General features: G+C 43.3%; 2 protein-coding genes across 2 annotated transcripts; both read left to right on the forward strand.

The window, feature by feature from the left end:
- Nucleotides 1-244: 244 nt before the first annotated feature.
- On the forward strand, nucleotides 245-6,164 carry LOC109786540 (protein FAR-RED IMPAIRED RESPONSE 1-like). Its single transcript, XM_020345114.1, has 8 exons — nucleotides 245-271; nucleotides 2,970-3,038; nucleotides 3,675-4,165; nucleotides 4,302-4,467; nucleotides 4,557-4,671; nucleotides 4,808-5,205; nucleotides 5,388-5,588; nucleotides 5,787-6,164. Exons 1-8 carry the CDS (start codon nucleotides 245-247, stop codon nucleotides 6,162-6,164), a joined length of 1,845 nt encoding a protein of 614 aa, XP_020200703.1.
- Nucleotides 6,165-12,511: 6,347 nt separating this feature from the next.
- On the forward strand, nucleotides 12,512-13,711 carry LOC141041079 (uncharacterized). Its single transcript, XM_073507189.1, has 3 exons — nucleotides 12,512-12,582; nucleotides 13,302-13,439; nucleotides 13,510-13,711. The coding sequence occupies exons 1-3, from the start codon at nucleotides 12,512-12,514 to the stop codon at nucleotides 13,709-13,711; spliced, it is 411 nt and encodes a 136-aa protein (XP_073363290.1).
- Nucleotides 13,712-14,192: the final 481 nt, after the last annotated feature.

Consider the following 14,192-nt stretch of genomic DNA (forward strand, 5'->3'; position numbering starts at 1 on the left):
CCAGCCGCCATCCCCTTTCTCGCCGGGATCCTTCGTCGGGGCCGTGATCCGCGCCAGCCGCCTCCCTCCCTCGTCGGGGCTCCTTCGCCGGGCCAGTGATCCCGCGCCTGCTGCCTCCCTCCCTCGCCAGGGCTCCTTCGCCGGGCCAGTGATCCGCGCCAGCAGCTGCCTCCCCGGACCTCATCGCCGGACATCCACCACAAGCAGGAGCGCCGTCATCTCCCCAAGCTCCTTGCCTGCATCAATGGCGCCGCCTCCCAAGAACATGCCAGTACGCCGCCCACGAGAAGAAGAAGAAGAAGTCAGATCCAAGAACAATCCACTAGAGGTGATGTCTGCTTCCCACACTATTTTTCCTCAAAAATTGAATCAGTTCAAAAACCTTTTCATGTCTGGGTTTGCCTGAAGAAAAATACCACATTTGTGTGAGTTCATAAGTTCATCAGTCCTACAATGAAGAAGATTCAGTTTAAAAATTGCACACACTATGCTCTGCCTACATCTTGTTGGGGAACGTAGTAATTTCAAAAAAATTCCTACGCACACACAGGATCATGGTGATGCATAGAAACGAGTGGGGAGAGTGTGTCCACATACCCTCTTGGACCGAAAGTGGAAGCGTTAGCACAATGCGGTTGATGTGGTCGTACGTCTTCACGATCCGACCGATCCAAGTACCGAACGCACGGCACCTCCGAGTTCAGCACACGTTCAACTCGATGACGTCCCGCGAGCTCCGATCCAGCAGAGCTTCGCCGGAGAGTTTCGTCAGCACGACGGCGTGATGACGGTGATGATGATGCTACCGACGCAGGGCTTCGCCTAAGCACCGCTACAATATTATCGAGGTGGATTATGGTGGAGGGGGTACCGCACACGGCTAAGAGATCAATGATAAATTGTTTGTGTCTCCAAGGGGTGCCCCCTCCCCGTATATAAAGGAGTGGAGGAGGGGGAGGAGGCCGGCCTCCCTAGGCGCGCCCCATGAGGAGTCCTACTCCCACCGGGAGTAGGACTCCCCCTTTCTAAGTAGGTGTAGGAGAAGGGAAGGAAGGGAGAGAGGAAGAGAAGGAAAAAGGGGGGCGCCGCCCCCTCCTTGTCCAATTCGGACTAGAGGGGGAGGGGGCGCGCGGCTGCCCTGGCCGCCCCTCCTCTTCTCTCACTAAGGCCCATGAGGCCCAATTAACTCCCCGGGGGGGGGCGGTAACCCCCCGGTACTCCGGTATATGCCCGAAACCTCCCGGAACCCTTCCGGTGTCCAAACATAGTCGTCCAATATATCAATCTTTACGTCTCGACCATTTCGAGACTCCTCGTCATGTCCGTGATCATATCCGGGACTCCGAACTACCTTCGGTACATCAAAACACTAAAACTCATAATACCGATCATCAACGAACTTTAAGCGTGCGGACCCTACGGGTTCGAGAACAATGTAGACATGACCGAGACACGTCTCCGGTCAATAACCAATAGCGGAACCTGGATGCTCATATTGGCTCCTACATATTCTACGAAGATCTTTATCGGTCAAACCGCATAACAACATACGTTGTTCCCTTTGTCATCGATATGTTACTTGCCCGAGATTCGATCGTCGGTATCATCATACCTAGTTGAATCTCGTTACTGGCAAGTCTCTTTACTCGTTCTGTAATACATCATCCCGCAACTAACTCATTAGTTACAATGTTTGCAAGGCTTATAGTGATGTGCATTACCGAGTGGGCCCAGCGATACCTCTCCGACAATCGGAGTGACAAATCCTAATCTCGATATATGCCAACTCAACAAGTACCTTCGGAGACACCTGTAGAGCACCTTTATAATCACCCAGTTACGTTGTGACGTTTGGTAGCACACAAAGTGTTCCTCCGGTATTCGGGAGTTGCATAATCTCATAGTCATAGGAACATGTATAAGTCATGAAGAAAGCAATAGCAACATACTAAACGATCAAGTGCTAAGCTAACGGAATGGGTCAAGTCAATCACATCATTCTCCTAATGATGTGATCCCGTTTATCAAATGACAACTCATGTGTATGGTTAGGAAACATAACCATCTTTGATCAATGAGCTAGTCAAGTAGAGGCATACTAGTGACACTCTGTTTGTCTATGTATTCACACATGGATCATGTTTCCGGTAATACAATTCTAGCATGAATAATAAACATTTATCATGATATAAGGAAATAAATAATAACTTTATTATTGCCTCTAGGGCATATTTCCTTCACATCTTACACTATCAGATTCATCAGTACTACATGTGTGCTGGATCAGTGACACATGTTCCTATGAAGAAGAACATGATAGTACATTGCAAATGCTTGATCAGTTCATTACACCCCTGCCAACTGATGCACAATTTGGATGTCAAGGTTACTATCAGTACCTCTAATATGCTAGCTTCAGTTCAAGCCAAAATACTTAGACTTATCCATCAGTCCAAGTAGCTACTAGGCTTATATATAAGGTTCAGCTACCACTGCAAGTTGTATGATGTTATTTCTACTAGTGCATGCCGTGTAGTTGCGTCAGTTCGAACTAGTAAAAGAATGTTGTTGAAAAAAATATACATTTGTTACACAGTAAGTTCAATGATACGTAAACTAGGAGTACTTCTAGTGTAGTTGCATAAGTTATAGATGAAAAAAAGAGAAGACATGCATCAGTTATATATATATATATATATATATATATATATATGCATATCCATACATACTTGAAGTTCAATGTTCAGTTTGCAAGTAGTGCTAAAAATCAGTACATCAGTGCTGAACATGTATGTTCATCAGTTCGACTGAAAACTAAACTAGATACAAAATAGAGAACAAAGTTTAATAACGCCCAGTGATGCAAGTTCAACTTGTACATTGCCTTCAGTGCATGACATGTTACCCATAGCATGTATACAAGAAAATGCAGAAAAGATTAATCCCAAAACTGTTGAATGCCATTGCAGAAACATGCAAGGCGGCGCACGCAGCAAGAGTTTGATGAGCCAAGAAGATATGGGGCGCCACCTGGTTGGGTAACACCAGAAATAGCACCTGGATACTTCAACAATACAGGCAGATTTCAAGCTACACCAGAATCATCAGAAGCACGAACAGGTTCTTCTATGCAGCAAACACCGATATCTGGGAATACAAGCTTTGCCACTGTTGGGTTGCAACAAGGTCAACAATTTCCCCAACAACAAATGTTTTCCTTCCCTAGCGCATGCAGAAAGGCAAGCACACAGGCTTCCACCAGCCGCTCCGTCAACATCAATCATCCGTGCTACAAAAGCGGTTGCGACGGGAAGACCAGGCCAAAGAGACAGAAATTTTGGCCACTCTAGCAGGTTCCAAAGTACAAGATATGAGCCATATAGACAGGAGCAACCTCACAACGAATCTGAGGGGAGACGGTCGTACAATGAGAGACGGAGATCTTCATCAACATTGCTCCCTCCAAGAGATGCATTGTTGCATGTGCCAAGGGTGACACCACCCGCGCCCATACACCAGGTTGAACAGCAAACACTGGAGGCAGCATAGAGCTATACACATGTAAGTATCCATTCAGAAAAAAACATACAAGCACAGTCCATACCATGGTACTGTGACCACCCCCATCTAACATTTTCATAACTGCATTTTTGTTTGCTCACTGTTGCGTGCAGCCACCTAACATTGAAGCTTACGTTCTGCCAAGGCTAGAGATGCGCTTTGAAACTTTCAAAGAAGCAAAGGACTACAACGTCTATGCAAAGCACGCGGGTTTTGCTATCAGGGAAGGCTCAAAGTTTAAGACCAGAGCCTACCTTTATTGCACGTGCTATGGAGTCTATGAGTCGAAGGTGTCAGAAGCAAATAGACAGCGGAACAAGACGACAGCCAGGACTAACTGCGGCACTAAAATGAGGCTGAAGATGGAAAAGGATGGAACACTTGTCGTAAAAGAGATAGTCTGGGAACACAACCATAGGCTACAGCTCACCCCCCAAATGCTTGTCTTCTTGCACTGCCACAAAAACTTTGACAAAACAATCTTGGAGTACGTCAAGTACCTGCAGTTCAAAGGCATTGAACACGTGCAAATCATGAGCATACTGGGTGGCGATGACCCCGGTAGCTACTTCCTCAAAATGAATGTCAAAGAGCTGATTAACATGTAAGTACATACTTGTTCTCCTCCCATAAACCACCTCCGTCTTTTTTCATCTGTCAGTACAAACATATTACGCAACGCTTGACCTGACGCCAGTTCAACATGCCTTTTTGAATGACTGTTGACTTTTAATATGCAGCAAAGCAAAGAATTCAAGGATGGATGATGTGGACGATGTCCTAAAGGCTGTCAACTTCTTTAGGAAGATGAAAGCTATAAATAGGGAATTCTTCTGTGACATGCAACTCGATGAGTCCGACAGAGTTAAGAACATACAAGCTGCCGAGGGGCCTATCAGGACTTTGGTGACTGCGTAACGTTTGACACCACATATAAGACCAACAAGTACCATATGCCACTTGGGGTGTTTGTAGGTACTAACAACCACTTACAGACTACATTCTTTGGTTTCGCCCTGATAAGAGATGAGGATGCAGATTCATTCAGATGGTTGTTCAAGACATTTTTAAGGTGCATAAGAAGGAAGGCTCCTACATGCATCCTCACAGGTACAACCGCCAAAACCACCCCCAACCACCACCCCCCCCAAAAGGAAAATAACACAGTAAAAATGTTGTGTCAGTTCTATTGGTATATATGCACCACCATCTGCTGACCACTCCACGTCTCTTTTTTCATTACCAGACCAGTGCCCGGCAATGGCTTTGGCGATCCCAGATGCTTTCGGGAACATGGTACACAAGCTGTGCCGCTGGCACATTATGAAGAAGTACAGGGAACACCTCGCATACCTGTACAACCTGCACAAAGAATTTAAGGATGAATTCACATCAATCCTCAACTGGCCCCTCATGCCAACTGAGTTTGAGGCTGCCTGGAAAAGACTCGTGGATAAGTACAACCTCCATGATGATGCCACGATGGTGGGCATGTGGAACGAGCGTGAGAGATGGATATCAGCCTACTTCAAAGAAATTTTCTGCGCCAAAATGACATCCACACAACGAAGTGAGAGCATGAACTATGTGCTCAAGAAGAACTTCGTAAGTGAGAGAGAAAACCTACACCGGTTTGTCGGCCAGGTAAACTCCTACGTCAAAACAAGGAGGCAGACAGAGAACCAGGAGACAATGGGTAACCGGGTATAGCTCTATCACCTGTCGTAAGACAAAAATAACATTCTTACTAAAGTAAAACTTTATTAGTTAGACAATTTTTTGCTGCGATAAAACTAATAATTTGGTCATCATTCTTGCATGGGCAGAAGGAACAAAACACGCTGACCTTCTATGGGTTTGACACCCAGATGGCAAAGCTTTACCCACGAGCTGTGTATAGCGAGATCAGAAATAGGCTAAAACTGAGCACACTCTTCACGGCAACAGAGACGGAAGAGCCCACAAAGTACCTCGTGCACTACAACAACCCACAAAAACTGTCTGTGTGGGCTCAGCACGCGTTCCAGGTGGTTGCAGACCCCGTGGGAGAAACATATGAGTGCGAGTGCAGGCTATGGGACCACACAGGTGAGAACTAAAAAAATATGTTACATACTGTACTACTTTTTTTGCAAAGTTTTTGTTCGAATGAAATGACAAAAAACATGCACCTCTTCCAAAAAAATACAAGTCTTTTCTGTGTGCATGTCCTGTGCATGATGCAGACAATTAAGGCTGCCAGCGTTCCAAAGAAATACATCCTCAGGAGATACACCAAACGCCCGAACATCCAGCCAACATTCAACAGAAATGACTTGAGGACAGTGGCATCAAACAAGGCATCCCAATACTGCATTGAAAGCTCACTGCTGACGCTGAACATGAGGGTGCACAGAAAAAGCTTGAGAAGCCAAGAGCAAATGGCGAGGTCACGGGTCATCATGGACAAACTTGAACAAGAACTCGACGCCATGCATTCTGCTGAAAACGGAGGTGTCGCGGACAATGAAGCCATTGAGCAGGATATTGCTACAATGTTATCTGAGATGAACCATCTGGGAGCTATTGACCCATTTGACAATGAGGAAGAGGAGCAACAGTAACCAGAGCTTGCCCATGTGCACACTCAAGAGCACCAACATGCTCACATGCAAGATCATGAGCTTGATGGTGCTGTAGGCGAACGACATGACAACAGGACATCCTACCAGCAGCAGCAGGAAAGGGTGATTAAACCACCCATATTCTCAAACACAAAGGGGAGGAAGAGTAAGACGCAAGCAGCAAAAGCAGCAGCCAAAAAGCTGCCACGCCCCACAGACGCGTGGAATTTGGCCCGGACGGCAAACCTCTTGGGATAAGGGCATGCGGATTATGCAACGTCACGAGCAACCATAATTACCGCACATGCCCACTCCGCACAGATGCCACTATCAACAAGCAAACGCTGCACAAGCAGATTGGAGCTGCCCAGGTTTCTACCAATGGAGACGACACACGTAACACCTACACTTGCCGCAAGTGTGGGGGAACTGACGGACATAATGCCCGCACGTGCAAAGTGGGCAAGGAGGTCAGTGGCGCTGAACAGAAACAGGGCAAGGTATAGAGTTCCAAAAAATCAAAAGAAGAGGATGAAGAAGAAGAATTTGACGAGAATGACGACCAATCAGACGAAGACAATGAAGATGACAATGTTGGGGACGAGGAAACTGAAACTGATGAAGAAGCTGCCAAGGCTCAACCAGGAAAGGGCGCCGACAAGGGACAACATTCGGGGCCAGTTAGGAGGAGCTCAAGACTGAACAATCCATAGTGGATATGCTGCTGCGTCAACTAAAAAATAAGCTTGTACTCTCAGTTGCCTCGGTACACAATGAGGAAACATATCAGAAACACTGTCGCTACCAAAACTTATTTAGCTTTATCATCGATTTCTCGATCAGTACTATAGTTAAGATATAATTTGTGATTTGTGCCCGTTGGACAAGTGACATTATTATGTAAACCATTTGATAATCCTTTTGAATGCAGTCACAAATACATTTCAAAAAACTTATCTGGATTTATGTAACGCCAACACTACTGTCGACGAGTAACTTAGAAAAAATATGTTACGGAAAATTTAAACTCTTATAGTACATCGGTACTGATAATTCTCAATCGTCAGTACAAAGGCATAATAAAACAAACACACCCGTGAACACCTCAAAAAAACAACATTTGGAAAAACAAGCTATGTCTGCTTCTGCCAGTCCCAGTTCAGAAAGACCATCAGTACATAAAAATAATTACCTCAACCAAAATGCGAATATAATACATCCTGTACTGATGAAAATCTAATTTATCTGTAGAAAATACTCAGAGATTATCTTGATATAAACAATGCTTTAAAAATACAAAAATTGTTTTAAAAAACATTAGCATGACACACATAGTCTGACTGGTATTTGGTAAGTTCAATTACACTTCAATCACCAGTCCAAGTACCACAGTAGAGGAGTACAGACCTCCATCATCACCATCCCTGACACGTGCAAGTGGGATAAGCAGCTGATAAGTACAGCTTGACAAGACGGATCAGTGCAACAGTAAAAACACTTTGACTTGGACGATTGCTTCTTCAAGGCCACCACCCGCGCCACCCACTGAGCGGTTGCCACAAGGGACTGCAAACGGGGACCCCCACGACCACCACAGCCACGCCCCCGACGAACCGCCTCCCACACATCCCCGTCGATGCACTGCAAAATACCCCTTTCTCTTCCATCTCTGCCTCATTGCCAGAAACCACCATTGCCCCTTCCATCTCCACTGCACACAAACCAAAAACTTCTCTCTCCCAAGCCCACAGCCGTCGGAGGAGGGCGATGGCCGAGGAACCGTCCACCAAGCGTCATCATGGCGAGCCGTCGGACAAGAGCAGCAACCTCGTCGACGTTCACGTCCCCGACGAGAAGCGCGAGTACACCAAAACCCTCAGAGTGGTTGAACTCCACGGCAAGGAGACGCTGGAGATTGTCTGCACCAGCGAACCAGACAAGGCTGACTAGGTGATCTCCAGGCTCTGGAAGAAGGCTTGCGGCTAGCGTCGTAGGATCGTCAGCGTTGGTGTGCACTACACCAGCGAAGATGAACCTCCCCAGATTGTAGCAGTCCTGCAGTTGTCCGTCGACGAGCTCTGCTTGGTGCACCACATCGCGGCGGCCAGAAAATGGTGAGCCATCCTACTCATTTCCCTGTTTGGTTTATCTGTTTTATGAGTACTGTATCCTGAAAATTTCATCAGACTTGTTTCCGAACTAGATGTACTAGTGTGGCTTGTGAAAAGTGGATGCACTACTGCATTTTCTCAAGTAGATACACTGTAAATGTTTTTTTGAACCTGATGCACTGGATTACTATTTGGAAAATCTTGCGGAAGATTAATTTCTGAAGTTGATCGACTAGTGTAGTTTCTGAACTTGATCCAATAGTGTAGTTTATGTACTCGATGTATTAAAAAGATGTTTCTGAACTTGATGTAGTGAAGTATTTTCTGAATTTGATCTAATGCTATTTTCATAAGAAAATAAACTAAGGACTTGGTGAAGCACTGGTTATGTGTTATCCTATTCAACAAAAGTAAACTAAACTAGTACCAAATCAGAACATACAACATTGACTGAAACTATGTATAATCCAAAAAGAAAAATAACATGATGTACTTGAATTTAATTTCAGAACTTTGTTTACTAGTTTCTGAAGTACATTCATTCATTCATTATGCTATATAAGCATCTACTTCATGGATTCATGTTTCTGAACTTGATGTAGTGAAGTATTTTCTGAATTTGGTCTAATGTTATTTTCGTAAGCAAAAAAACTAAGAACTTGGTGAAGCACTGGTTATGTGTTGTCCAATTGAACAGAAGTAAATTAAACTAGTACTAAAGCAGCACATACAACATTGACTCGAACTATGTATAATCCAAAAAGAAAAATAACATGATGTACTTGAATTTAATTTCAGAACTTTGTTTACTAGTTTTTGAAGTACATTCATCCATTATTTATGCTACATAAACAACTACTTCATGGATTCATCACTTGTAAAACAAAACAAAAATGAATAATTCAAACATCAAAGTAATGCTAATTTTCAAAATGTCTCTCCCCTTGCAGGCCCAAGCGCCTGAATGACATGCTGCAGCATGAGAGGTTGTTCACATTTGCCAGTTTCGGCATTGAAAGCGACAAAGAGAAGCTGAAGTTATCCGGTTTGGAGATCAACCCCAACAAGTTCATTGCCATTCAGCGCAAGTGGAGAGTTCCATACACCGGAAAAGAGTACGACTCCTTGACTGATGTTGCAGCTAGCGTCATCCACCCATTCTACAAAGGCATGAAGAAGAACATCAACACGCAGGAAGACCACAAACTGTGGGGGACCAACCCACTGCCAGACAACCTCATTGAGTCCGCTTGAGTAGATGCGTACGCCACGTACAAGTCATGGATCATAATCGACTACATCACAGATGGTTCAGAATTTGCAAAAGATTGGGAGGCTGACAACTTCTACGACCGCTCCTATTGCCCCTTTATGGGATGAAGATACATCAGAGCCTGCCTTCGTTTTCCTTCCGCTTGTGCTTGCCTTTTATCTTGTTGTTTCAAATTAGTAGTTTGCTCTTGTTGGGTTGAACCAGTATGATTATGTCGTGCTTGTCATGGTTGAACAATTTTACTTATGTCATCAAGTATAATGTTTTGCTTATCTCATTGTATAAGTTTGGTAGCTTCATATGTTGTTAATCCATCATTTCAAATTCAAAAGTAGCTTCTGAATGGAACTTTGTGGCTGCTCTAAAGTACTAGTTATGAAGCAACTAATCACACAACGTTGTTCCATGTCTGGTTTCGATTCAGTATTGTATAGAAAACATAACATTGAAAACAATCAGCACAATTTGAGTTGCTTAACAACGCTTCAAAAGTTGAAGCAAAAATTCTTAGTACTTCATGTAGTGTTCTCATTCATATGTAGCTGCTAGAAAATTAACAAGTACTATAAACAGAAAAAGTTAAGAAGCATCAGCACACACTTATGTTGGTCACTTGCAGATTAAGAATGACAGTACTAGTACACTTGATCGGACAGTACATACTTACTACAATAAAAGTACAAAGAAGCAGCAGTCCATAATCACCCAAAAAAATGTCAGACTAAGAACATAAGCGCTACTATGAATGGACTATCAGTACAACTTGGTCTACACGCAAGTACCATAGTTCTGAAAATGACACCAGAAGACCCTTGAGAATAATCACAAAAACAAACACAAAAAACAAGGCAAAAAACTCAAATGAAAAATATTACACTTACACAAAACTGACAAGAACCAGAACAAAAAGTATCAGTCCAAGTTACTGGTGGAGTCAAGTACTAGATTCAAACAAACAAAAAATAAAAAATTGACCGCCCAAGGTCAGGCGCAGGCCCTGACGCTGCTAGATACTTGAACTCGAGCCCGTGGGCAAATCCCTAGTAATCCGCACAACACAGGGCCCGCCGACCAGGGCCAACAGGTCATGAGAGAGAGCGAGCGCCGTGTATAAGCGCTCAGGTAAGTATTCAGAGGAGTTCGACCAGTGAGCCTCGGCTGCGCTTATAAACAGGTCCGGAGCCCCCTCGACTAGCGAGGTGGGACTAAACCCAGAGCGCACGCGCACGCCGCACTGCACAGCCGCGCGGACGAGCTATCTGGGCCGGAAAACGGCCCAATAGCCTGCATCGTCTACAAACACCCCACCAATAAGCCCAGTTAAACAAACCAGAGGGCGGGGCAAAGAAATATAAACTACAAGAAAAATGTTCGAAACTGAAAATAGATAAATTCCAATACTAGTTCGCAGGCAATAACTTTAAATACGAAAAATAAAAATAAAAATAATTTTAGCTCTGCACCACGGATGATAAAATAAGGAGAAAATATGATACAAAAACAATGAACCTCTAAAAAGAAGAGAACTTAATAGCCTATGTGTTAAATGTACATAATTTAAAAAACCGAATTAAATATTACTTTCAAGTTCAACTACTAAAATGCAAAAAGGTCAAACATATAATGTTTGTCAATTATGCTAAAATTATTATTTATATAAAATCTAACAAGTTCAACTACTAAAATGCAAAAAGTTCAAACATATAATGTTTGTCAATTATGCTAAATTTCTTATTTATATAAATTCTGACAAGTTCAACTACTAAAATAAAAGAAGTTCAAATATATAATGTTTGTCAATTATGCTAAATTTCTTATTTATATAAATTCTGACTACTTCAACTACTAAAATGCAAGAAGTTCAAATAGAATTTATTTGTCAATTCTGCTAAATTTCTTATTTATATAAAATTTGTCCACACCTCAATGAACGATTTGGTCGTAAAATAACCTCAATCCCCCAACCCACCCAAATAAATAAAAAAACTCAGTTCAAACATACATATGACATCAGTACTAAAAAGGCAGGATCAGTCAGGCCACTCACACCACTGTGACACCAAATTTCAAAACCGCACGCTGTATGAAATTACATTTCAATTCACACAGCACTAAACCATAAGTGCACCAAAATGAGAATACAAAAACTATAAAGGCCTAACTTAGGTTATTACAGATGAAAATAAAATAAGTACCAGTTTTGAGCAAGAACTCCCAGGGCACTGAAAAATGTTTTGAGTTAAACTAGTCTATAAGACTTCAGTGGTAAAACAATACTTAACATCCACACGGAAAACATCACAAAGCATACGTCACCTAACAATGAAAAATGCCATCATCACCACCCCTGAGACGTGCAAGTGGGATTTAGCATATCATAAGTACAGCTTGACAAGACTAGTCAGTGCAACAGTGAAAACCCTTTGACTTGGACGGTTGCTTCTTCCAGGCCACCACCCGCGCCACCCACTGAGCAGTTGCCACAAGGGACTAAAACGGGGACCCCCACGACCACCACACCCACGCCCCTGACGAACCGCCTCCCACACATCCCCATCGACGCACTGCAAAATACCCCATTGTCTTCCATCTCCTCCTCATTCACAGAACCACCATTGCCACTTCAATCTCCACTGCACACAAACCACAAACTTCTCTCCCAAGCCCACAATCGCCGGAGGAAGGCAATGGCGGAGGAACCGTCCACCAAGCGTCATCATGGCGAGCCGTCGGACAAGAGCAGCAACCTCGTCGACGTTCACATCCCCGGCGAGAAGCGCGAGTACACGAGAACCCTCACAGAGGTTGAGCTCCACGGCAAGGAGACGCTGGAGATTGTCTGCACCAGCGAGCCAGACAAGACCGACGAGGTGATGAGCAGGCTCAGGATGAAGGGCGGCGGCTTGTCTCCGAGCTTCATCGGAGTTGATGTGGAGTACACCTGCGACGATGAACCTCCATAGATGGCGGCAGTCCTGCATTTGTGCGTCGAGGAACTCTGCTTGGTGTACCACATCGCAACAGCCACAAAATGGTAACCCATACTATTGTTCATTCATCTGTTGTACTAGTACTACTCACGAAAAACTTCATTAAACTTGTTTCCCAACTAGATGAACTACTATAGTTTGTGAAGTGGATGCACGAGTACATGTTTCTCAAGTTACATGCATTTCTGAAACTGTGAAGTGGATTATTCCACCAGATTAGCATCTGGAAAATGTTTATAGAATTCTGAACTTGATGCACCAAATTAATTTCTGAACTTGATGTACTAGCATAGATTCTGATCTTGATGCACTAGTATAGTTTATAGTATTGATGTATTAAAAGATGTTTGGTGAAGTGGTATAGGTCCATATCTTGATGCACATGTTTCTCAAATTAATTTCTGAACTTGATATAGAATTGATGCACAAAGATGTATCAAGCACTGGTATAGGTCTTTTATTAAACAAAAAAGAAAACTAAACTTGAATCAAGCAGCACATATATCATTGAATCTAGTAAAATGATTCTTGAAATTGGTGAAGAATTTGGTGAAGCACTGAAGATAGCAAAAAAGAAAAATAACATGGTGTAGTTGAATTTAATTTCAGGACTTTGTGTACTAGTTTCTGAACTACATTCATCCATTACTTATACTATATAAGCATCTACCTCATGGATTATCACTTGTAAAACCAAACAGCAGAAGAATTAAATCTTCAAAAAAGAAGACTAATCTTTAAATGTGTGTCTCCCCCCTTGCAGGCCCAAGCGCCTCAAAGACTTCCTGCGGGAGGAGAAATTGTACACATTTGTCGATTTTAGCATTGGAGGTGACAAGCGGATGCTGAACAAGTCTGGTTTGGAGATCAACCCCAACAACTTCATCGACATGCAGCGCAAGTGGAAAGATCGAAAGACCGACAAATACTACGACTCCTTGGCCGATGTTGCAGTTCCACCCATTCTACAGCGGCATGAAGAAGAAGATGGACAAGGCAGACCACAAACTATGGGGGACCAGCCCGCTGCCAGACAACCTCATCACGTACGTAGGAATAGATGCGTACGCCACGTACAAGTCATGGAAGACAATCGACAACAACATGACAGGTTGGGATATTTCTAAAGAGCAGGAGGCTGACCCCTACTACCACTGTAGCTTCGCGGGATGAAGATGCATGAAAGTCTGCATTCGTGTTGCTCGCACTTCTGCCTGTCCTTAATCTTGTTGTTTCAGACTTTTAGTTTGCTTTCGTTATGTTGAACCAGCTACCTTATGTTATGTGTGTCAGGGTTTGAACAAGTTTGCCTATGTCTATCAAGTACATCATTTGCTTATGTCGTTCAACAAGTTTGCTTGCTTCCTATTTTCTTGATCCATCATTTGAAGTTGAAGTAGGTTGAAGTTGAAACTTGATGGCTGCCACGCAGCACTAGTCATGGAGAAACAAGAATCACACATGGATATTTTCACAAAAAAACAAAAACAGTGGCAGACTAACTAAGGACAACAACAAATAGTAGACTTGGACGCTCAGTACAACTTAGACATTTATGGTAGTACTATCACACTAAGAAATCAGTTTTTAGTTTCAGAAGAACACTAAAAAGACTAAGTTTTAGCAGAGGACAACATTCACTACTAACATCATC

The sequence above is a fragment of the Aegilops tauschii genome, chromosome 2 (genome assembly GCF_002575655.3).
Source record: "Aegilops tauschii subsp. strangulata cultivar AL8/78 chromosome 2, Aet v6.0, whole genome shotgun sequence".
Taxonomy (NCBI): Eukaryota; Viridiplantae; Streptophyta; class Magnoliopsida; order Poales; family Poaceae; genus Aegilops; species Aegilops tauschii.

What these genes read in the sequence shown, in the direction of transcription:
- LOC109786540 (XM_020345114.1), top strand. Translation starts at nt 245, where the DNA reads ATGGCGCCGCCTCCCAAGAACATGCCA. An exon ending in CGCCTCCCAAGAACATGCCA is followed by an intron (nt 272 to 2,969) that starts GTACGCCGCCCA and finishes ATGCCATTGCAG; the next exon opens with AAACATGCAAGGCGGCGCAC. An exon ending in AGGGGCCTATCAGGACTTTG is followed by an intron (nt 4,468 to 4,556) that starts GTGACTGCGTAA and finishes AACCACTTACAG; the next exon opens with ACTACATTCTTTGGTTTCGC.
- LOC141041079 (XM_073507189.1), top strand. Translation starts at nt 12,512, where the DNA reads ATGGCGGCAGTCCTGCATTTGTGCGTCGAGGAACTCTGCTTGGTGTAC. An exon ending in ATCGCAACAGCCACAAAATG is followed by an intron (nt 12,583 to 13,301) that starts GTAACCCATACT and finishes CCCCCCTTGCAG; the next exon opens with GCCCAAGCGCCTCAAAGACT. An exon ending in TTCATCGACATGCAGCGCAA is followed by an intron (nt 13,440 to 13,509) that starts GTGGAAAGATCG and finishes CCCATTCTACAG; the next exon opens with CGGCATGAAGAAGAAGATGG.